The sequence below is a fragment of the Dermacentor albipictus genome, unplaced genomic scaffold, assembly GCF_038994185.2.
Source record: "Dermacentor albipictus isolate Rhodes 1998 colony unplaced genomic scaffold, USDA_Dalb.pri_finalv2 scaffold_36, whole genome shotgun sequence".
Classification (NCBI taxonomy): Eukaryota; Metazoa; Arthropoda; class Arachnida; order Ixodida; family Ixodidae; genus Dermacentor; species Dermacentor albipictus.
This window is the reverse complement of record NW_027225590.1, coordinates 227,545-253,127: the sequence shown is the minus strand read 5'-3', so window position 1 is coordinate 253,127 and position 25,583 is coordinate 227,545. Positions and strand designations below refer to the sequence as shown.

Here is a 25,583-nt window from a genome sequence, read left to right as displayed (position 1 = left end):
GGAAGGAGTTAATCCCTTCCGCTTGGTGCGCTACAGTCAATAAGGCCGCTGGGCTCTATGGAAGTGTCCGCTCTTGTTCAGTCTCTCAATGTATTAACGCCGGCGGCTTGGAGCGCTGCAGTCAATATGGCCACTGGGCTCTGGGCAGTGTTGTTCGCTCTTGTTGAACGTCTTTCTCACGTATTAACGCTGCCGGCTTGGTGCGCTACAGTCAATTCGGCAGTTGGGCTCCATGGGAGTGTCCACTCTTGTCGAATTTCTTTCTGTATGCATTTACACCGGCGGCTTCGTGCCTATACACTCAATTCGGCCGTTGGGCTCTATGGGAGTGTCCGCTCTTCTTGAATGCGTTCTCTGTGGACTAACGCCGGCGGCTTCGTGCGCCACAGTCAATCCGGCCGCGGGGCTCTATGGGAGTGTCCGCGCTTTTTGAATTTCTTTCTCTATGTATGTGTCGGTGTTTATTGGGTTCGGTGACCAATGTTGCCTATCGAGCCTGGCGCGCCAACGAAGATTATGCCCGAGGGGGCGTCACATGCTTGTTAACCCCTTTACCTCCAGTTTGTCGACAACAAAAAAACGTCCAAATTCAAAGTATGAGGCTCTGCCTCCGTGCTACCCTGGTCCACGGTGCCTGCTATCCAGGAGAGTAACGGTACGGCGGCGTCCACCGTCGAGTACTCCGCCTAGGCACCGGTGTTGTGGGGCCGGGTGTGGCAACGCCGGGTGCTGCCTCAGCCAGCCTCGCTCCATCCGGAGGGTCCGCAGTGGTCGGCCTTGAGAGTGCTGCCGGGCTCTACACCGACCCCACGGGCGCCGCGCCACTGGCAACGCTTGTCGGCTCCGAAGTGGCCGGTGCTCCGCTGGAAGCGACTGGTGTTGCTGCTAGTCCTCCTACGTGCTGGAAGTCTGAAGTGGCAGTCGAGCGTGCTGGCCAGGTCGCGAGGTGAGGTCTAACATGGTCGGCGTGTCTGTGCCACGTGGCCCCACCTGGCATGCGGACGAGAACCAATGAGGCGCTGGCAGGAGACACCACCTGTCTGGCGGACCAAGACGAAAGTTCCTGGTGATAACTGGAGCTCCCGACTCCGGCAAAGGACCGGGACGGCACCCTTGGTCAGCAGGCAGCTTTTACTTCAGCTACTTCGGAGCACCGTGGATCGCAGATCCGGATGCAAGTCGTCCAAGGGTGTCTTGACCATCCGACCCAGTAGGAGCTCACAGGCGGCACGGACAGTGACATCGTGGGGCGTGGTCCGGTACTGGAACACAATCCGGGCAATCTGCGTCCGGAAATCTCCAGTCTGGCTTTTCTTGAGCTTGTCCTTGATGGTTTGCACCACCCGCTCGGCTGCACCATTTGAAGCAGGGTGGTACGGCGGAACCATCATCCGGCGGATTCCGTTCTTCCTTAGCCAGGCCAGGTATTCTGTGCTGGCGAAAGCAGGACTATTCTCGGACACGATGACGTCCGGCAACCACTCGGCGGCGAAGCACTGTCGTAGCGCTGCAATGGTCGCGCCTGACTGGTGACAGGTAGAACCTCCACCCACTTCGAAAAGGCGTCCACGGCTACCAGGAAGTTCATACACTGACGATTTTCAGTGAAGGGCAGGACGTCGACGTACGTAGCGCAAACTACCAATTGTTGATAAGCGCGTTTTTTTAAAGTATCAAACAGTTGGTAGTTTGCGCTACGTACGTCTACGTCCTGTTCTTCACTTAAAATCGTCAGTGTAGCATTAAAGGCAATATAATCATTAACGTTCACCAACTAGACCCCTTCATTGCTTTACTAAATGCCAGGAAGTAATGACCCTTGAAGGGCCCCCCAAAATCCACATGCAGGCGGGACCAGGATCTTTGTGGGAACGGCCAGGGGTTAATTGCCACATGAAGAGAGGCCCGCTGATGCTCCTCGCAGATTTGGCAGCTCTGCACCATGCAACCGATGTGCTAGTCCAGGCCAGGCCACCAAACATGGGACTGCGCCACCATCTTGGTCTTTCCCACGCCAGGATGACCCGTGTGCAGCAACTGCACGACCATGGGCCGGAGACTCTGTGGGATCACGACTATGAAACCCCACAGTAGGCAGCCCTGCTGCAAGCTCAGCTCGGCGGCCTTGTGTCTATAGGCCTGCTGAACCAACTCCCTCACACGGAACACCACCTTGACCACCTGAGACAGGACTGGGTCCCGGCGGGTCGCTTGCGGTACCGCAAATCTGGACAGTACCTCCAGGGTACGCGTGCTCTACCATGAACACTTCAGCAGGTTCTCGAACAGCATCAGGCACCTCTGGCAGGCGCAGGCGACTCAGGGCATCAACAGGTCCCAGGTCCTTTCCTGGACGGTAAACCAGCTGGTAACTGTAAACTGCCAGCCTCAAGGCCCAGCGTACCACTCGAGGTGATGCCTGCACGGGAAGTGCCTTGTCAGGCCCCAGCAGCCCCAACAGCGGCTTGTGGCAAGTGACCACTTCGAAATTCCCGCTCCACAGATACTGCTGGAAGCGTTCGACACCGAACATGAGGGCCAGAACTTCCTTGTCCAGCTGGCTGTAACGTTGCTCTGCAGCATGAAGCCGACGAGAAGCAAATTGCACAGGGCGTTCCTGGCCATCCTTGTCTCGGTGTGCCAGGACGGCTCCCAAGCCGTACGGCGACGCATCTCGGGTCAGGATGACAGGCTTGGCAGGATCAAAGTGTACCAGCACTGGAGCCTCGGGGGATTAACTCCCTGATGCGCTGGAAGGCCCGGTCCTTCTCCTTCTTCCAGACTCATTGCTGACCATATCGAAACAGAATATGGAGTAGCTGTAGATACTCCAACAGGTTGGGAACGAAACTCCTGTAGAATTTGATGAGGCCGAGGTAGCTCTGAAGCTCCTTCCTCTTTTGGGGCTTAGGCACCTTTAGCACAGCATCAACTTTGCGGGGAGCCGGGGCTAGGCCAGCTTGGTAAATGACACGTCCCAAGTACTGAACACTGGGGCCCAGGAAAATGCGCTATTCCAGCTTGAGCTTGAGGCCGGCGTCCTGCAGTCGTGCCAGGACGTTGTGCAGGTATTGCAGGTGGTCCCCGTCGTCGCTGACAGTAACCAGGATGTCATCCAAGTACACCGACATACACCGACAGCCTCATACCCCTGAAGAGGTTGTCCATCTCCCTATGAAATATGGCTGAGACTGAGGCCACGCCAAACGGTAAGCGCGTGTACTGGAACAGCCGCAAAGTTGTCGATATTGTGACATACTTCCGGGAGGCATCCTGGAGCACCAGCTGCTGATAAGTATCTCTGAGGTCGAGCTTGGTGAACTTCAGTCCACTGCATAACACTGACCAGAGATCTTCAAATCGGGGCAACGGGTACTTCTCAATGGTAGCGATGGGGTTAATGGTAACTTTGAAATGCCCGCAAATCCTGACACTGCCGTCTCGCTTGAGGACTGGTACGATGCGAGCGGCCCCTTCAGACGTCTTGACGGGAACAAGGATGCCTTCTCGCTGTAACCGTTTCAGCTCCTGGGTCACTCCATCCTTCAAGGTGAACGACAGTGGGCGAGGATTGAAAAAACATGGCCAGGCTCCCTCGGACACATAGATGCCAGCAGTCGTGCCGGCGAATGTGCGCACCACTGGCTGGAACAGGGACTTGAACACGGTCAGGAGGCTGGGGACGACTTTCGCCACATGCAGGCTGGCTTCTTGGTACTCTGGGCGACGAACGCCCAATGCACGAATCCAGTTTCGGCCCAGCAGCGTCGGCGACGACCCCTTGATTAAGTAAAGGGGAAGGATTGCCTCCCTGTCGCCAAAGCGAACGCTGACTTGTGCCTCCCCCTGGACCTGTGAGAGCTGCCCGGAGTAGCTACGCAGCATCACGCGCGAAGCCTCGACGGACACGCCGGGAAAAGTACGCTTGAACAGTTTCCCGGCCAATACTGACACGCTGGCCCCTGTATCCAGTTCCATGGAAATGAGGTGCCCGCAGATTTCGACGGTGAGCACGTACGACGGTACAAGTCCTGTGTGCCACAGGTTGAAAATCGGCAGGTCCTCGGCCCCGATGTGGAGCCTGGCCGCGGAAGAACTCGAGCCTGCTGCCGCATGCCCCCGCCGCATACCCTTACGACGGCTACCCTGGCCGCGGGCTTGTGTGGTACCTGGGCTTGAACTAGGCTGCTGCTGCTGTTTGCTGTTCGTCCTCGCCCTTCGGCAAACCCGTTTCAGGTGCCCACTTTTCCCGCAAGTGAAGCATTGTGCTTGCGAGAACTGGCACTGTCAGCGGGAGTGGGCAACACCACAGCGACCGAAGGTACCGCCCTTTGTCGCCAACTTGTTGACCACCGTTTCCGCTGACGGTGAGCCAATCGCACGGGCAATCTCGCCGGCCTCCTTGGCGGCAGCTTCCATTGCCAGCGCTGCCTTCACGGCGTCGTCCAGCGAGCGGTCGGGAAGCTCCAAGCTGCAGGCGTCTGCATGGCGGTATTGTTGATGTCGCAGACGAAACGGTCCCGGAGCAGCGAGTTCAGCTGTACCCCGAAGACTCAGGCACTCGCTAACCCGCGTAGCGCAGCAACGAACTGCCCGAGGGTCCCTCCTTCCCGGCGGCTCCGGTTTTTGAAGCGGAAACACTCCATTAGTGGGACGGTGCTGGGTTGAAATGCGAGTGCAATATGGCGATCAGCTCACCCAGCGTTTTAACATGCGGCGTGGCTGGCTTGAGAAGGTCGAGCAGGAGACTGAAGACGCCGATCCCGCAGCTGGCCAGGAAAATGTCCCGCTGTTTGGCATCGGATGTGCCCTTTGCCCGGCAGAGCACATGGACTTGTTCCTCGTAAACTGGCCAGGCGGACCCATCTCCCTCGAACGGCTCGAGCCTTCCATACAGCGGCATGCCGGCAGAAACGGGGGGCAGTGTTTCACCGCTCGCGGCGGCATGGGACGATCCGTGGGTACACGTCGCTATAGTGTCACGATCCGCCCGGGTTCGTGAACGAGGGAGTGCTCGAGGCAACCTCCGTTAGACAGAAGCTTCGCAGTGTGGTGGTGACGAACCATGACTGACCGCAGAGCAGCTGCGCTCGTCGGTGTTTATTGGGTGCGGTGACCAATGTTGCCTACCGAGCCTAGCGGGCCATCGAAGGTTATGCCTGAGGGGGCGTCACATTCTTGTTACAATTGAATATCTTTATGTATTAACGCTGGTGGCTTGGTGCGTCTACAGCCAATTCGGCCGCTGCGCTCTGTGGGGGTGTCCGCTTGAGTTGAATTCCTTTTTCTATGTATTAACGCTGCCGGCTTGGTGCGCTACAGTCAATTAGGCTACAAGGCTCTATGGGAGCGCCCCCTCTTGTTGAATGTCTTTCTCTATGTACTAACGCCGGCGGCTTGGTGCGCTGCAGTCAATCCGGCCACTCGGCTTTATGGAAGTGTCCGCTCTTGTTCAATGTCTTTCTCTATGTATTAACGCCGGCAGCAGGCAGCTGGGCTCTATGGGAGTGTCACCCATTGTTGAATGTCTTTGTGTATTGTAAGATTTGGCGGACGATCCTACCGCTGTCGACCAGATGTAGGACTCGTCGGACTACCTCGCCGCTGCCACCATTTGAAGCAGTTGAAGGTCGTAGAGAGGAACTCGGTGAACAGGATTTATTTACATATTAAGCATTTTAAGCAAGATACATTGCAGTCTCGCGCGACTCCCATATGGAGCCCGCAAGACTAACATACAGCAAACAGCATACGAGCACACAGCTCACTACTACATTTCGAGCATGACAACGACCACTCAGCTCCCGACGACGAGCACGACACGAGCCCCCTCTAGCAGCCGGCAAACGCTGCTTATAAGCTTTCCGCTTGACGTCATAGTTCGACGTCATCGTTCGGCGTCACTCTTCGAGGTCCACGTGGACGGAGTCCGAGTGGACGGAAACGTTCGTCCAGTCATTGTAAACTTGCCGCCCCCCCCCCCCGCAGGACGGCCCACACACACATAGGCTCACACGTTCGAGCCCACACACACAAAGAAAGGCTCACACGTGCGAGTGTCCGGAGCCGACGTCAGAGGGCTTCGTGGAACTCTGCTCCGTCCCTGGTGGCGCTGCCGATCGAGTACCGCATTCCTGAGCTGACCGCGCACCACGTGGCTGCCGGTCATCCGCAGTTCTCCGAAGGGCGCCCCGTCTGGTGGGCTTGGAACGCGTGCAGCGGATTGAAAGCTGGCACGTTGCCACCCCGTAGAGCCATTCCTAACAGTATGTAGTGACGCCGGCGGCTTGGTGCGCTGCAGTAAATGAGGCCGGTGGGCTCTGTGGGAGCGTCCGCTCTCGTTGAATGTATTTCTCTCTGTATTAACGCCTGCGGCTTGGCGCGCAACAGTCCATTCGGCCACTGTGCTTCATGCGAGTGTCCGCTCTAGTTGAATATCTTTCTCTATGTATTACCGCGATAGCGTTAAGGAGCTCGTGTCGCAGAAAAGCCGGTGTCGTCGGCGTCGGGTGTCGGCGTCGGCATTTGCGGCGTTGACCGTGAGCGATAAATCACGGCAGGCACTCCATAAATAAAAAGCAACTTCCAAGATGGGCTGGGTGGGAATCGAACCAGGGTCTCCGGAGTGTGAGACGGAGACGCTACCACTCAGCCACGATTTCGATGCTTCCAAAAGGTACAAACGCGCCTCTAGTGAATGCGGTGTTGCCTTCGAAACGAGCCGTGGAAAGTTATACTGTGGTGTATATCGGTAATTATGAACATGTAACTTACAGAAGTCGCAATTACACGAGTAGCGAAGTGCGTTTCGCTGGATTTCTTCTGCGCTTTCCGCACACGGAGAGCCATCTTGCGGCAAACACAGAAGACCCCCTCCTCTCCATGTACGGCGCTGCCCCGACAGATGGCGCGCCACGCGCGCATTGGAGCTGTTGCGGCTCGGACTCTCTCCCCTGACAACGCTTCGCCTTGCTCCCTCTGTAGAATCAAGCGTCCTTCCTTTCTTTAGATCACTATCTATCTCTCTGCCCGTGCCGATCACGGCGTTTGGCTGGCGTGCATCATTTCCCCCTCAGGGATACCGAGTTCTTTGGTTCGCTCCGCTTGCTCAGGCGCACGTTTCGTTGCTGCGCCGAACGCCGCGTTGCTCGACCATATGGCTCGACGCTTACCGCGTCTGATGCGGGGCGCCTCGTAAGTGATGGCTGCCCTGTAGCCCATTGTCTTACACCCATTGGCGGGTCGACGGGAACGCTATCGCGTTCCACTCTTGAAGGCGAAGCTTAAGCGTCCTCCAATTTTTAACGCCGGTGGCTTGGTGCGTATACAGTCAGTTGGCCACTGAGCTCTATGGGATTGCCTGCTCTTGTTGAATGTCTTTTTCTATGCATTAACGCCTGCGGCTTAGTGCGCTATAGACCATTCGGGCGGTGGGGCCTATGGGAGTGCCTGCTCTCGTCGAATCTCTTTCTCTGTGTATCAACGCGGCGGCTTGGTGCCCTGCTGTTAATTCATCCTTTCGGCTGGGAGTTTCCGCCTATGTTGAATATCTTTTGTAATACTTATTGGGGAGGGGGGGCTAGTTGGTGCATGTTTCCAGAAGAGTGAGTTGTCAAGTTCTTCGCCGACCAGAAGCTGCGACTCATTCAAGCGGACAAGCAAGGCGGATTCGTCATCATTCCGTCTGGTATATTCAACGAGAAGGCTCATGAAGCTGTGCAAAGGAATTTCCGCAAGACCGTGGTTAATCTGGGAAAGTTGAAATCTTATGCGGTTTCTCTGTGTGAAAGTATTGGCTTGGACAAAAATGCTCAAGGTATTCGGCTTTGTAAAGGAAATAGCTTATAGGTATTTTTTACAGCGAAAACACATAAGGAAGACATACCGTTCAGATGTATCGTCAGTGAAAGAGGGGGCTTGGCAGAGCAGAGTTAGTGGTTTCCTGCTAAGGTATCTTAATAGTTTAGATGTTGAAGACCCATTTTCTTGCAGGAATTCTCTTGATGTTGTTAAATTTTTGAATGACAATAAGTCTTCAGGTTATATGTTTTCTATTGACGTTGTTGATTTGTTCTAACATATCCCACAGACTGAGTTGTCAGCCGCTGTACAGTCATGCATAGAAAAGAATGGGGCGGTTTCCTTCCAGAACTCTGCCGGTGTTTCTGTCGCGAATTTCTTGGCAATGTTAGAGTACTACTTGTCTTGCACGGTGGTATTATTTGAAGACCAGCTGTTTGTTCAGAAAAAAGGAATTTGCATCGGTTCCTGCGTGGCTCCTGTGGTATGTAACATCTTTCTTGCGCAGTTGGACAGGTCACTGGCGGATACTTTTGACGAAGCCAAAGTGCTGAAAACATTTAGATATGTTTAGGATTTTTTTACTTATTTTAAAGAAACAGGTTTCCTCTTCTTAGCCACAAATAGTGGAAGAAGTTTTATCTGGTTTTAAACTACTTGGAAAAGGTTTGGACTTCACCCATGAACTTACCCAAGGAAACAGATTGCAGTTTTTAGACATTGACATCATCCTTAAAGACCAAAGCTTTTGCTGGGTGTATCGCCCTCGCGCACAAAAAAAAAATATAGCCCTATGATTCCTCCCATTCAAAGACAGTAAAACGCACCCTTGCTCAGATGTGCCTGGAAGTGTCACTGAAGAAATCTTGTTGCCATAACGCAAAGGAAAGCTTTCAAACCCAGATTCGAAAGAAGGAAAAAGCAGGCTTTCCAACCTCGATCTTAACCGGAGTAGCTGAAGCCTCGCTGCGAAAATTGAGGAAAGTAGGAAAAAGGGCGACCAATTAGGCCGCTGGGCTCTATGGGAGTGTTCGCTCTTGTTGAATATCTTTCTCTATGTATTACCTCCGACGGCTTGGTGGGCTACAGTCAATTCGGGCACTGGGGTTTATGGGAGTGTCCGCTCTTGTTGAATTTCTCTATGTAGTAACGCTGCCGGCTCGGTGCGATACAATCAATTCGGCCGCTGGGATCTATGGGTGCGTCCGCTCTTGTTGAATCTATTTATGTATTACCACGGGCGGCTTGGTGCGCTTCACTTAATTCGGCCGCTGGGCTCATGAGAGTGTCCGCTCTTGTTGAATGTCTTTATTTATTAACGCCAGCGGCTTGGTGCGCTATAGTCAATTAGGCCGCTGTGCGCTATGGGAGTGTCCGCTCTCGTTGAATGTAATTCTCTATGTACTAAAGCCAGCGGCTTCGTGCGCTGCAGTTAATTCGGCCAATGGGCTTGATAGAAGCGTCCGCTCTTGTCGAATATCTTTCTCTATATATTAACGCCGCCGGCTTGGAGCGTATTAATTCGGCCACTGGGGTCTATGGGAGTGTCCGCTTTTGTTGAATATCTTTCTGTATGTATTAAAGCCACCGGCTTGATGCTATACACAGGGTGTCTACCAAGTTGACGTTTCCAAATTCCCCGAGTTTTCGAGGTTTTCCCTGAGCACCTTTGCGAAATTCCCTGAATGAGCCAGAACTTTGTTTTATGTCAAGACGGGCTGACACCATGTTGCCCGATGCTGTCACTAGCTAGTAAGCATGCTGAAACAAAAAGTATTATTTAATACAATTTGAATAGTAACGAGTAATATCAATTTTATTCAAAGAGAAAATAGAAAGAAGGTGATAGTAAAATGCACAGCGGAAAAAATGGTAAAACCCATTCCGAATCGAGCAGAACATTTTCAAATACAAACGAAAAGGAGATGCATACAGAAGTAAACGTTTTCGAATATGAGCTATTTCTATCAACTGATAGCAAGCTCATCGGTATGAGGCCTGAACTTTGTCGCAACTGAGATTCTCTCTCAGCAGCTGGGAACTCAACCTCAACTGTCCTGACATACTATCAGCCCGTACACAATATCTCAGTGCTTTAAATTACACTGCTTTAAAGAGTTTGGTTTGTATGAGGGACACCTGCATCTCGGCGTCCGCCAACACTTTGTTTTCTTGACCTCAAGCTCCTTCAAAGAGGTGGCGGCACGCTTACTTTCTTTTTATTTCTTCAGTGCGTCGGCCCTTTCTGCTCTCATCCTCCTTCCGCCACGCGTTCACCCCATGGATCATTTGAAGCGTCCTCTTGGTCAGTTGTACAGTCAGCGTCCGATTTTTGGACTACCTATAGGGGCTGCGAAAACATACTAAAATTGGGCAGTTCAAAAAAAAATAAATGCATGTCTTTAACTGCCCTTAACGTTTTTGTTACCCCACATATTAAAACCGATCACCCGTGATCTATAGTTTAGGTCGCCGATTAGCGATGTGTTGGAGCCGTTTCATATCCACTACAGTCAATTCAGCCGATGGGCTCTATGGGAGTATCCACTCTTGTTGAATGTCTTTCTCTATGGTCATGCGATTTGGTCTTTGCTGGGCACCTGCAACTTTCCTGCGTGTAGTGGACAGGATACTGACTGTCTTGAAATGGCAGACCTGTTCAGTATTCAGTGTTCAGACCTTGATGACGTTGTCGCATGTGCCTCAAACTTCGATAATGACGTTAAGTACCTTGCAACAGTACTAGAGGCCATCAAATCATCTCGGCTCACCCTGAACCCGGAGAAATATTGCTTTGCTTACGAAGAACTTGTGTTGCTGGGCCATGTCATCCGCACGTCAGAAGTCATTTTGTATTTGCAGAAAACACCTGCCATTGCAAACTTTCTGCAGCCTATCGACAGGAAGTCAGTGTGCAGGGTTGTTGGTCTCTGTGCGGTTTGTCAAGTTCTCTAGCCTCGCCACACGTCTGGCTCTTTTCACGAAATCCGACATACAATTTAAGTGGGAAACATCGCAAGGCGAGGCATTTGAAAAATTAAAACGACGCTTGCTGTCACCACCAGTATTCACTTACTTCTACAAAGACGCCGATACCGAAATCCACACCCAAACAAGCAGTGTAAGCCTCGGTGCTAGTCATGTCCAATGAAAAGACGGACTTGAAACAGTCATATTTTACGCTAGCAGGTCGCTATCAAAACGGAAGTCACTTATTCAATGAAGGAAAAGGAATGTATTGCCATATGTTGGGCTACCATGAAATTTCGCCCTTATCATTCGAAGTCATAAGCGATGATCGTGTTCTCTGTTGGCTAGCCAAACTAAAAACCCTTCAGGATGTCTAGCACGCTGGAGCCTGCGCTTGCAAAAATTCGACATCACCGTGATATAGAAGTCCGGATGAAAACACTCTGACGTCGACTTCCTCTCCCGTTCTCCTATCGACCGCCACCAGAAGATCACCAGGATGACGACTCTTTCCTACAAACAATACCGTATTTTCCGGTGACAATTAACGGAAAGCTTGACCAGATGTTGCCACTACGAGAGGCGGTTGAAGGCAGTGAAGACGTATCGTACTGTTTGCTCAGAAATTGTAAACAATTTCTGAGCGAACAGTACGATGAACTGCAACAACGAACGGAACGAAATGAAAATGAGATCAAGGAACTAAAACGCAGAACCGAAAGACTTGAGGGAAACGAGCGTGACATCAATCAGCTTCAAGCTGAAAGTGACCAACTTGAATGGAGGAGCCGCCACTTAAACCTGGAATTTTATGGAATTCTACACTCTGAAAAAGAAAACCTGCTCGAAAAGCTAAACGAAGTAGCCGTGCAGGTCGAACTTCCACAGCTCTCAGATAATGACGTTGCTTAAATTCACCGGCTGCCGTCAAAAAAAGAAAAGATACCGGGTATAATCTGTCGCTTCGCAAAACAAGCCGGTAGGGACCGCTGGTGGAAAAGCAGAAATAAGTTGCGTGTATCGAAAGAGCATGTATTCCTGGTTGAAAATGTGACAAAAAGGACCCGTGATTTACACTTTGAGACAAAGACATGGGCGAAGCGAGCGAACTAGAAATATGTATGGCAAAGAAACGGCCGCGTTCATGTCCGAAAAGCCGACGGTGAACGCCCAGTGGCTGTTTCTGCCGCAAGGGATCTTGATAAACTCGTTTAAAAACAGTTCTTGATAACGATGACTTGAGCAAGTGGGGAGACCTACATGTTGCCACAAGTATTCAGTCAGCATTTAGGTAAAAAACTTCTGCAATCCTTTAAATGCTTTCATCTGAACATCCGCACAGTTTCAAATAAGAAAAACGACCTGTGCTTGTTTTTTGAACAGCTAGGGCAATCATTTGATACGATATTGTTAACAGAAACATGGTCAATGAACGAGACAAATATTTTCCGTATCCGAAATTAAAGTAACTTCTACTGAAACCGGACATACTCTCGCGGAGGCGGAGTATGCATCCTGGTAAAGGGAGCCTTCGAGTGTGCCGAACTCTCCGCAACAACTGACTATAAAGTTCTAGCAATAAAAATGCATAACACCGTTATTATAGTTTGTTATCGTTCTCCCAACGGCAGCGTTACCAATTTTTTTATAACTTAGAAGAAATCTTCGAGTTTGTTCATGAAAATCGGCTTGATGTAATTTACGGCGGGAACATCAATATTAATATTTTTATTTTATTTTATTTACAAATACTGCAGGCCCTATTCGGGCCCAAGCAGGAGTGGGTACATACAGCAACGTAAATTACAACTGTCAATTTGCAATTGACAACACAACAAAACATGTACATACATCATTGTCACACTATACGTAACAGAAATAAACATAAACATACAACAGTGCAATACATGAACAAAATAACAATGAAAAAGCGTAACGCAAAAGCAACTGCTTTCATTGTGGCAGTTTAGAGGTCAAAGAAAAGGTTATTGCAAAGCTGAACGAACGATTCTGCTGTATTAACGTTAACTACTTCTTCGGGTAATTTATTCCATAGAGAAATTGCATGGGGAAAAATAGAATATTCATGGATGTTAAGATTACTAAATGGTTGCTTAATTGTTTTGTTGTGGTTTGTACGAGCAGACCACATGGGGGGCTCAGGTAAATAATATTCACGCGGTATTTTGTAGTGGCCATGGTACAGCTGATATAAAAATTGATGCGAGATACAATTCTGCGATGAGCTAGTTTTTTCAATTTCGCCTGTCGCGAAGAACGGACACGCTAGAAAAACGCGAGTATCTGGAGCATATAAACCGCAAAGCAAAATTTTGCACTCTATTTTCTTGATTAAATATTTTTGATGAGGGCTCCAGATCAAATCCGCATGTTCTAATTTTGGTCTGACAAGAGCTTTGTATGCTGTTAACTTAACGGTCGATGAGGTACGGCGCAATTTCCGTTTCATAAATGCCAGCTTTTCTAGCGCGTCGCTGCAAACGTTTTCTATATGGGGTTCCCAACTTAAATTGCTTGTGAGTATAACACCTAAATGCTTCACTCGCTGGGTTTTATATATATAAGAATTATTAATAATATAAGCAAAATCTAACGGTTCTTTCTTGTTGGTACATGTAATAGCTGCCGTCTTCGAGGTATGTAGCTTCAATCCCCATGTTTCACACCATACGCTTATTGAGTGCAACACCTCACTAAGTCTTACTTGGTCGTAGTGATGATTTACGTTAGTATAAACAACACAATCGTCTGCAAACAACCGGATCTTCACAGGCGACTGAACAGATAAATAGATGTCATTGATATAAACTAAGAACAACAAAGGACCGAGAACTGACCCCTGTGGTACCCTTGAGTGCACTTTCAATGTACCAGAAACGCAGTCTTTAACAGCAACGTATTGTTTTCTTCAGGACAAATAAGATTCTATCCAACGGATGATATTGCATTCAATGCCCATAGAGAGCAGTTTAGTTACTGAATCGGCATGCGGAACTACATCGAACGCTTTGGAAAAGTCCAAAAACAATGAATCGATTTTACCCCTCATATTCAGTGCATTAATAAAATCATCCGTTATCTCACCTCACTGTGTTATTGAGGATAAATTAGCCCTAAATCCACGTTGATTTAAATGAAGTAAATGATTATTCTCTAAACGTGTTATAATCGCTTTAAATAAAATGTGTTCTAGCAGTTTACAAGTTGTTGATGTTAAGGAAACTGGTCTGTAATTATTTAGTTCTAAAAGGGATCCAGATTTGTGAATCGGAACTATCCTTGCAAAGAGCCACTCATCCGGTATCACACAGAATTCTAACGATGTTTTACACATTACATATAAGTACTCTGCTACCCAGACTGCATATCTGTTGAGGATAACATTAGATATTTTGTCCGGACCTGATGACTTTTTTATGTGTAGATTACGCAAAAGGCTAACAATGCCGTTTTTGCTTAAATCTACTTCGGCCATCGGATTACGAAGCGTGTAAGGTTGCAAGGGCGCGTGCGATGCGTTGATAGTAAACACCGATTGAAAAAACGCGTTAAATTCATTAGCAGTGGCTAAAGGATCGTCAATGTTTATGCCAGATGTTCTGATCTCTGTGATGCCGCTTTTATCTTTAGATAACTATTGCCAGAATTTGCTTGGTTGCTCCGACATGAAAGAAGTCAATGTGGAAGAAAAGAACTGATCTCTTGCAGCGCGCACTTTATCTTTGAAAGTGCGCGCTAGACTTACAAGTTGTTTCCTGTCACCACGTTTTCGAGAGCGTTTTATTTTGCGTTTCAGATGTATCAGATTACGATCCATCCACGGGTACTCCCTGTTGATGCGCTTTTTCTTTAAAGGCACGTAGGTACTTTCACAGTGCATGACTATGTCTTTAAAGTTTGACCACAGCACACTAACGTCATCTGTCTAATTAAAGGAAGGAAATAAATATTCCATACAATATTTCCGTCATCATTTTCATCATATGATGAAAAGCTGTTCCCAAACTTTACAATTAAATACATTACTGAAAGTGAATGTTTTAGTGAATGTAATTAACTTACCCACTAAGTTCCTGAAAATTCATCTTTAATTGATTTTTTTTCACAAATATCACCCCTGAAAAGGTTAAGGCGGGAGTACTTGCCTATGACCTCAGCGACCACTTGCCTATACTTATTTTCCAAAGGGCACGTACGGGAAAAGGTAATGCAGCCAATGCACGTACCAGATGCAAAAAATAACCCCACGCAATTAGTCTATATTTCGGGAACAAATAGAAAATGCCTGTTGGGAAAATGTATATAAATTCAACGAAGCAAATGTGGCCTATGAAAAATTTCTTCACATTGTCAAATCAATATATGAATCCAGCTTTCCCTCAGTGCGCCTTAAGCAAAGCAAGAAAATTCGGAAACCATGGATTAACTCTTGAGCTTCTCAGACGAATCGCGCATAAAAATGTTCTCTATGGCAAGCTTATTTCAACTAAAGATATCGAATTATTCCGCCAATTTAAAGTATGCCGTGTTCGCCTAGATAAAGATTTTAAAAAAGGTAGGCCAGAATATTTTGCAAATTTCATTGCAACTGCTGCTAGATGCTCTGAGATTATGTGGAAAAAGCTCAACTCTGTATTAACGCATCATCCGCCTATCAGTAAAGTTCTTAAATTAGATATTAATGGCATAGAACTATCTGCGAAGCGGCTTGCAGATACATTTAATACATATTTCGCAAGTGCAGGTAATATGCCTATGCTACAAAATGATCTTAGTAGTATTTCGGTTAATAGCAACACTATTTTCCTTAAACCTGTGGATGAAAATCAAATCACCCACATAAAAATCTAAAAACAGCAATGCGAAAGATACTGACGAGTTACACATAAAACCTTTAAAATACGTTGTTGATATTCTGGCTACATGCACTGCATATATATTCAACCTTTGTCTCAGTCAGGCTATTTTTCCCAATAAAATGCAAGAAGCTCCCATTAGTGTCCTATATAAAAAAGGTGACGAAAATGACATGAGCCACTATCCTCCAATATCAATCCTCCCTATGTTCTCAAAGGTACTTGAAAAAGTAATTTTAAATCGGTTTATGGATTTTGAGCAAGAGCATAAACTTCTAAATGAATGCCAATTTGGCTTTCGCAAAGGCCTCAGCACGGAGTGTGCCTTACTTGCTCAGAAAGAGTTAATTTTAAGGGCAGTTGATGAGGGAAAGCTGCTTCTCGGTTTGTTTGCAGATTTTACAAATGCTTTTGATTGTGTAAATCATTCACTGCTTATTACAAAACTCCTAGGATATGGCTACCACGGGAAGGCTGCATCACTCATCACATATTATATAGCACACCGCAAGCAAAGGGTCGGTATTAATGATGAACTCTCTAGTCCACTGCCCGTTTCTTATGGCGTGCCACAAGGCATTATTTTGGGCCCTTTCCTCTTTAAATTATATATTAATGATATCATTATTATCAAGGCAAACTATATAATTTACGCCGATGATACTAGCATATTGTCACGTGGTAGTGACGTTAAAGAACACAGTAGCAGTACTGTGAAAGACAAAACTATCTTTTATTCGGCGAACCTGTGCCCACAAAACAGGCTACACTTAGAGCACAACGATAGCGGCGAATACAGTCGGCGATCGTCGAAAATCTCATCAGCGGGTCAAGCGCGTCAGCTTTTATACAGAAACGTCGAATGTTCCAGACCAATCGGTCGGACCGGCGTGCCTTCCACAAAGTTCTACACCATTCGCGTCAGGCGAATAAATCAGATAACACAAGGTTCGGCGACAACAGACTGCGGATAGAAGCATCGATAACTTTCCAGAAACTTCGGATACATGCAAGCGCGTCCCGCGCTGTGCGATAAGATTTGTTAGGCGGCAAAACGTGGTCGCCCGATAAATATAAGTACACGTGTCAATACCCCCCTCTTAAAAAGCATCGTCCCGATGCTACAATAAGAGCGAAACACAAAAGGACACTTATTAAACCAAAGTAACAAAACAACGAAAAGAAACAAAGTCCAAAGGAAAGTTACGCGAAGTCCCAAAGTTCGTCAACGCTGGTGGTACGGCTTGAGTCGCATAACGTGGACAATTTCAGATCGTGAGCGGCGCCGCTGTGACAGCGAAATGCCGTCTGGCACGACCTCATAGTCCAGTGCGCCCATACGTCGGATGATCTTGTACGGTCCGAAATAGCGTCGGAGTAGTTTCTCACTGAGTCCTCGTCGGCGTATCGGGGTCCATACCCAAACACGGTCGCCGGGCTGGTACTCGACGAAGCGTCGTCGGAGATTGTAGTGTCGGCTGTCGGTACGCTGCCGGTTTTTGATCCGTAGGCGGGCGAGTTGTCGGGCTTCTTCGGCGCGCTGGAGATAGGTAGCGACGTCAAGATTCTCTTCGTCAGAGACGTGCGGCAACATGGCGTCGAGCGTCGTCGTCGGGTTCCTGCCGTAAACCAACTTGAACGGCGTGATCTGTGTTGTTTCTTGCACCGCCGTGTTGTAAGCGAATGTTACGTACGGCAGGACGGCATCCCACGTCTTGTGTTCGACGTCGACGTACATTGCTAGCATGTCGGCGAGGGTCTTATTCAGCCGCTCCGTAAGACCATTCGTCAGCGGGTGGTAGGCCGTTGTCCTCCTGTGCCTTGTCTGACTGTAGTTCAGAATGGCTTGAGTGAGCTCCGCTGTAAAGGCCATTCCTCTGTCGGTGATGAGGACTTCTGGGGCGCCATGTCGCAGCAGGATGTTTTCGACAAAGAATTTCGCCACTTCGGCTGCGCTACCTTTCGGCAGTGCTTTCGTTTCAGCGAAGCGGGTGAGGTAGTCCGTCGCCACGACGATCCACTTATTTCCAGTTGTTGACGTCGGAAAGGGTCCCAGCAAGTCCATCCCGATCTGCTGGAATGGTCGGCAAGGAGGCTCGATTGGCTGTAGTAATCTGCCTGGCCTTGTCGGCGGTGTCTTGCGTCGCTGACAGTCTCGGCATGTTTTGACATAACGGGCGACGTCGACGGTCAGGTGCGGCCAATAATACTTTTTTTGTATCCTCGATAGTGTCCGGGAAAGTCATAGGTGCCCAGCGGTCGGATCGTCATGTAGGGCGTGCAATACTTCTGGACGAAGTCCTGACGGAACAACAAGAAGGAAGTTGGCGCGAACTGGTGAAAAGTTCTTCACGAGTAGATTGTTTTGAAGCGTGAAGGAAGATAATCCGCGCTTAAATGCCTTGGGGACAACGTCGGTGTTCCCTTCCAAATACTGGACGAGGTCTTTTAGCTCCGCGTCGGCCCGTTGCTGTGCAGCGAAGTCTTCCGCGCTTATCATTCCAAGGAAGGCGTCGTCATTCTCGTCGTCTTGCGGCGGCGGGTCAATGGGGGCGCGTGATAGGCAATCGGCATCGGAGTGTTTTCGTCCGGACTTGTAGGTGACAGTGATGTCGTATTCTTGTAGTCTGAGGCTCCACCGGGCTAGTCGTCCTGAAGGATCCTTTATATTCGCTAGCCAACACAACGCGTGATGGTCACTGACGACTTTGAATGGCCTGCCATAAAGATAAGGGCGAAATTTAGCTGCACCGCAAACGATGGCGAGGCATTCCTTTTCGGTCGTAGAATAGTTGCCTTCCGCTTTTGACAGTGACCGGCTAGCGTAGGCTATCACCTGTTCGACTCCGTTTCTCCTCTGGACTAGAACGGCACCGAGGTCTAGGCTACTGGCGTCAGTATGGATTTCTGTATCGGCGTACTCGTCGAAGTGCGCAAGTACTGGCGGCGACTGCATGCGTCGTTTGAGTTCTTCAAATGCGTCGGCCTGCGGCGTCTCCCACTTGAACTCAACATCACATTTAGTTAGACGTGTCAACGGCTCGGCGATGCGTGAAAAGTCCTTGACAAAGCGCCTGTAGTAGGCTCACATGCCAAGGAATCTACGCACTGCCTTCTTGTCAATGGGTTGCGGGAACTGTGCGATTGCAGCTGGCTTTTGCGGGTCTGGACGGACACCAGATTTGCTGATTACGTGGCCTAGGAACAGAAGCTCATCGTAAGCGAAGCGGCATTTTTCCGTCTTCAGAGTAAGCCCTGACGACTTGATGGCTTCTAGTACTGTCACAAGCCGCTTGAGGTGATCGTCGAAATTTCCGGCGAAGACGACGACGTCATCCAAGTAAACGAGAGAGGTCTGCCACTTCAATCCTGCTCATACCATGTCCATGACGCGCTGGAACGTTGCAGGCGCCGAGCACAGTCCGAATGGCATAACCTTGAACTCGTAGAGGCCGTCTGGCGTGATGAATGCGGTCTTTTCGCGATCCCTTTCGTCGACTTCTATTTGCCAATAGCCAGACTTGAGGTCCATCGATGAGAAGTATTTAGCATTGCAGAGCCGATCCAATGCGTCGTCTATCCGTGGGAGGGGGTATACGTGTTTCTTCGTGATTTTGTTCAATCGACGATAATCGACGCAGAAACGTAGGGTTCCGTCCTTTTTCTTAACTAAAACTACTGGAGAGGCCCACGGGCTTTTCGACGGCTGGATGATGTCGTCGCGCAGCATTTCGTCGACTTGGTGTCTTATCGCTTCGCGTTCTCGCGTCGAAACTCTGTAAGGGCTCTGGCGGAGTGGTCGAGCGCACTCTTCGGTTATTATGCGATGCATTGCGACTGGGGTTTGTCGAATCCTCGATGACGTCGAAAAGCAGTCTTTGTATCGTCGAAGCAGACTTCTGAGCTGTTGCTTCTTAATCACGGGGAGACTTGGATTTATGTCGAAGTCTGGCTCGGGAACTACGGTCGTCGGGGTAGATGCGACAGAATCCGACAGGACAAACGCATCGCTGGTTTCCTGAATTTCCTCGATGTATGCGATCGTCGTGCCCTTGTTGATGTGCTTGAACTCCTGGCTGAAGTTTGTCAGCAACACCTTCGCGTTTTTTCCGTGCAGTCGAGCGATCCCTCTTGCGACGCAAATTTCACGGTCGAGCAGTAGACATTGGTCGCCTTCGATGACGCCTTCTACGTCAGCGGGTGTTTCGGTGCTTACCGAAATGAAAATGCTGGAGCGAGGCGGGATGCTCACCTGATCTTCGAGCACCCTCAAGGCGCGGTGACTACGAGGGCTCTCCGGCGGTATCGCTTGATCTTCCGACAACGTTATTGACTTTCACTTCAGGTCGATGATTGCGCCGTGTTGGTTCAGGAAGTCCATGCCGAGAATGACGTCTCGTGAACACTGTTGGAGGATGACGAAGGTGGCAGGGTAAGTCCGGTCATGAACGGTAATTCTTGCCGTGCAGACTCCAGTCGGCGTAATGAGGTGTCCTCCAGCGGTTCGAATTTGAGGGCCTTCCCATGCAGTTTTAACTTTCTTCAAATGGGCGGCGATGTGTCCACTCATGACGGAGTAATCGGCCCCTGTGTCGACTAAGGCAGTGACTGCGTGGCCGTCGAGAAGCACGTCGAGGTCGGTGGTGCTTTGTATGGCGTTACACTTAGGTCTCGGCGTCGGATCACGGCTGCGTCGTGTTGAACTGAAGCTGTAACGTCGCGTCGCCAAGCCGTCTTTCGTCGGTGTAGTCTTGGCTTCCTGACTTCATCGGAACAACGGCGTGTCGTCATTAGGTCGTCGAGATGGTTTCTTCGTCGTCTTCGTCGGCGGCGGAGGATCTTCGTCAGTTCGACGAACAGCAACCGCACCTCCATCGGTTGCTGCTTTTAGTTTTCCGGATATGGGCTGACGGACCGGCCTCGGGCTGGGCCAGTGTATGGTCGGCGCTGCGGCGGCAGGTAACGGCCTGGTGACGGCGAACGCGACGGTCGTCGAGAGCTCCACTGAGTAGCGGCGAGATAGTCGGCGATATCGCGAGGTCGTTCGCCAATCTGTGGCCGCGGCGCGTTAATGGCGAAACCTCGCAGTCCTATCTCCCGGTATGGGCATCGGCGGTAGACGTGACCCGCTTCCCCGCAGTGGTAGCAGAGCGGGCGGTGGTCAGGAGCGCGCCAAACGTCTGTCTTCCTCGGGTAGCTGCGCTGGGCGACGGGTGGGCGTGCTGGCGGCGGCGGCAGTGGTCGGCGGAATTGCGGCGTTACAGGGCCCTGGCGCGGTCGTGGAGGGGGACCTTGACGGCGGGCGTTGGCGGCGTAGGTCATCGCTTCTGGCTGGGGCTGCGCTGACTGTGATTTTACCTCGGGAACTCCGAGCGATCGCTGGACTTCTTCTTTGACAACTTCGGCGATTGAGGCCACTTGAGGTTGCGATGAAGAGAAGATCTTCTGAAGCTCCTCTCGTACGACTGCCCGGATGGCCTCGCGCATGTCGTCGGTGGCAACTGATTGAACGCCGGCGTAGCTTGTTGTCTTGGTGCGTCGGTCGAATTGCCGGTTCCGCAATTCCAGTGTCTTCTCAATGTTCGTCGCGTCACGAAGGAACTCGTCGACGGTCTTCGGTGGGCTTCTTATCATTCCGGCAAAACGTTCCTCCTTCACACCACGCATCAGTAGGCGGACTTTCTTCTCCTCTGACATTTCCGGGTCGGCGTGGCGGAACAGACAGGTCATTTCCTCAGTGAAGATCGCAATCGTCTCATTCGGCAGCTGCGCTCTGGTCTCCAGTAGAGCTTGGGCTCGCTCTTTTCGGACGACGTTTGTAAATGTTTGCAGGAAGCCGCATCGGAACAGGTCCCACGTCGTCAAGGTGCCTTCTCGATTCTCGAACCACGTCCTGGCGGCGTCCTCTAATGCGAAATAGACATGTCGCAGCTTGTCGTCGCTTGCCCACCTGTTAAACGTAGCGACCCTCTCATACGTTTCCAGCCAGCGTTCCGGGTCGTCAAATGTGGAACCGCGGAACGTCGGTGGTTCCCTGGGCTGCTGCAGCACGATGGGGGACGCTGGGGCTGCCATTAGGATTGCCTTGGCCACAATCTTCTTGGTCTTCTCAGGAAGCAGTCCATGCTCCGGGGGCAGCTGTTGTAGACGACGGCTTACTCGATGGTCCGTGACTACGTTGGTGCTCTTTTTACGGTCCGGGCTTGGATTACGGCTTATCGGGGGCGTCCGGTACATGGACCAAAAGCACCTCCACCAGATGTCACGTGGTAGTGACGTTAAAGGACACAGTAGCAGTACTGTGAAAGACAAAACTATCTTTTATTGGGCGAACCTGTGCCCACAGAACAGGCTACACTTAGAGCACAACGATAGCTGCGAATACAGTCGGCGATCGTCGAAAATCTCAGCAGCGGGTCAAGCGCGTCGGCTTTTATACAGAATCGTCGAATGCTCCAGACTAATCGTTCGGACCCGCGTGCCTTCCACAAAGTTCTACACCATTCGCGTCAGGCGAATAAATCAGATGACACAAGGTTCGGCGACAACAGACCGCGGATAGAAGCATCGATAACTTTCCAGAAACTTCGGATACATGCAAGCGCGTCCCGCGCTGTGCGATAAGATTTGTTAGGCGGCAAAACGTGGTCACCCGATAAATATAAGTACACGTGTCAATATTCCTGATAAGAAAGTCGGCGGATGAATTAGTTGAGGAAGCAAACTTAATCCTTCAAAGATTACATGAATGTACACCTAAAAATAGCCTTAAAATAAACACAAACAAAACAAAAGCAATAGTTTTCCGCAGCAAAAATGAAAACGTAATAATTATTACTCCTATATAGCTAAATTAACGCCTATCAATATTGCTCTGTGCTTTCAACCTTCAGGCGTTATCTTCTAAGAAAACTTATTATGGGATATGCATGCAAATTCCTTGGCGACAAAATTATCGCAAGCAATCGGGCTTGTTTACTGTAACCGTCATATACTGCTAACAAAAAAATTGATGCTCATTTTTAACACACTATTTCTTTCTAGTCTAAACTACTGTCACTTAGTTTGGGCTACTACCACACAGGCAAATTTGGAAAATCTTTATGTACTGCAAAAAAAAAATTCTTATGAGTCGTAGAAAACGTTCCAAAATATGTTCATCCTGCTGTTAACAGCGCAAAATGTAGACAAGAGACGAGACAAGAAGGCACCACAAGCGCTGACTTTCAACAACGCTTATTTTGAAAGAAACACGGCTTCTTATAACCATTGCCCACACGTGTCGCAGTCACGTGATCGCACATCATGTGAAACGTGCACTTTTTCTTTTTTGCACTCAAGATAGTGGTTGAACATGCAAAATCTCGTTCTTTTTTTTGTCAGTAACAAGAACGGCATGCTAACGCATTGGTCACGAAGTCTGGTAATCTCGACTGCCTCAATTATCTCCCGGACCAGCTGGTCATTGTGTTTCTTCAGCGCTTCACAGCGTCTGAATTCTGCGGCGCAACCTTTTGAGGGGCAATCCCTGACATGGATGCCTAGATACCTGTAAGCCTGCTCGACGCTATAAGTTTGTGTTCCTTTAGTCTTTCATTTGTGGATCTCGAAGTTTGCGCTATATACCTTTTTCCACATTTCAAAGGTATTGAATACACCACGGCTTCTGTGCACTCCACAAAACGATTCTGGTGATTTATCGTGCACCCTTGCTGGTTTATCGGCTCTTCAGCATTGACGCGTCGGCAGAGGCTTTTTAGTTTTTTCGGGGCAGTAAGCACTACATTAACTCCAGCTTTGCGAAACCTTTAAACCAAGGTGAAACCCAATATAAAAGAAAAGCGAGAGACCATGGCCCTGCCATACGTGCACAACTTATCTCACCGCTTGAAAAAGATTGGACGCAAAGCTGGAGTTAATGTAGTGCTTACTGCCCCGAAAAAACTAAGAAGCCTCTGCAGACGCGTCAACGCTGAAGAGCCGATAAACCAGGAAGGGTGCACGATAAATCACCAGAATCGTTTTGTGGAGTGCACAGAAGCCGTGGTGTATTCAATACGTTTGAATTGGGGAAAAAGGCATGTAGGGCAAACTTCGAGATGCACAAACGAAAGGCTAAAGGAACACAAACTTAGCGTCGAGCAGGCTAACAGGAATTTTGGTGTCCATTTCAGGGATTGCCCCTCAAAAGCCGGCGCCGCAGAATTCAGACGCTGTGAAGTGCGGAAGAAACACAATAACCAGCTGGTCCGGGAGACAATTGAGGCAGCCGAGATTACCAGACTTCGTGACCAATGCGTTAGCACGCCGTCCTTGTTACTGACAAAAAAAAAGAACTTGAGCTTTTGCATGTGCAACCATCTTGAGTGCAAAAAAGAAAAAGTGCATGTTTCACATGATGTGCGATCACGTGACTGCGACACGTGTGGGCGATGGTTATAAGAAGCCGTGTTTCTTTCAAAATAAACGTTGTTGAAAGTCAGCGCTTGTGGTGTCTTCTTGTCTCGTCTCTTGTCTACATTTTGCGCTGTTAACAGCAGGATGGAAAACCAACAAGCCCAAGCTGCTATTCTAGCAAGATATGTTCATACGCGTGAGTTTTTTGTAAAATACAATATAATGCCAATTGCCAGTATGTACGATTATCGAGTCTGTAGAGCATATAAACAAGAAATAAAAATGTAGTAAGCTTGCTAAGAACACTAGTGGATCTAAAAATCAACATTACAACATATACGGCAAGGACTAGTTTTGAAAAGTAGGAACCCTTAGAACGACATGAGAACAACAAACTCTTCGTAACAACCTGCCAAGGCTACTGAATAAATTACACAACGAAACCAATGGATTAGAAAAATACCTATTTTAAAGCTCTGTATAGTTATTTCTGCCTGCACTAGATTGTTTCCCTGGCTTTCGCGAATTTTTCCTTATCGAAACTAGCTACTCCCATGGTAGATTATATTCTGGGTTTTTCGTTTGTTTAGTTTGTATGAGAATCGTTATTGCTCCGGCTTGTGTGTTGATCATATCTTTTTCGCCCTCGAGTTTTTTTTTTTTTTTGTTAACAGTTGCGTTACCGTGATGCCTATCATTGCTTTTTTTGTTCTTAGTGGTTTCGAGATGTTCCTTACTATACCCTGTTGTTAGAGCACACCTCCTTTTTATTCGTCATTTGCTTCGCATGGTTTGCGATGCTCAATTTTGTGTAAGTGGTATTTGTAAACAATGATCTACTGCCTTTGTGTTTGCTAACGCCGCGCAAACGCCAATGCGGGGGCCTGCGGCTTCGTCAAGCTGTCCTTGTGAGAGCTTTTTTCTGCACAGCCCTCGCGTCATGTACTGATGTACCGATGCAAATAAACAACATTGTCATTGTCATGTCACGTCTTTTTTTTCGAATTTTTGGCCAGTGCGTCTTATACACCAGTGTGACTTACACGCCTTTTTGTTTTTCCGGAAAAAACTGTCGTGAAAATAGGACTGGGTGCTATGGACGAAGCGCGCTGGTTAAAAAAAAATAATTATGGGGTTTTACGTGCCAAAATCACTTTCTGATTATAAGGCACGCAGTAGTGGAGGACTCCGGAAATTTAGACCACCTGGGGTTCTTTAACGTGCACCTAAATCTAAGTACACGAGAGTTTTCGCATTTCTCCCCCATCGAAATGCGGCCGCCGTGGCCGGGTTTCGATCCCGCGAGTTCGCGCTCAGCAGCCCAGCACCATAGCCACTGAGATACCACGGCAGGTGCGCGCTAGTTGACCAGTAGCTACGGGATGTGTGTGCGCTATGGAGGTACCCGGTTCGTCTCGTGATCGAGTTGCCAAGTGCCGCTTCGAGAAGGACGGAGCGGCAGCGCAAGCGGCGGCAGGCCGACCGCGAGTCGACTGACTCCAAAATCGCTGCATCTGCAGATCGCTTTCAATATATAAA

The 25,583-nt window shown here is 49.1% G+C and overlaps 2 protein-coding genes across 2 annotated transcripts in view; one reads left to right on the top strand and one right to left on the bottom strand.

Moving 5' to 3' along the window:
* The window catches only part of park (E3 ubiquitin-protein ligase parkin), a 651,541-nt gene that overhangs the window by 405,142 nt on the left and 220,816 nt on the right, over positions 1-25,583 (bottom strand). The window lies entirely within an intron of this gene.
* LOC135909823 (ciliary rootlet coiled-coil protein 2-like) lies at positions 8,996-11,985 on the top strand. The gene is given in 2 exon segments (XM_070529949.1): positions 8,996-8,999; positions 11,258-11,985. Coding segments are annotated over 2 exon segments (732 nt in total).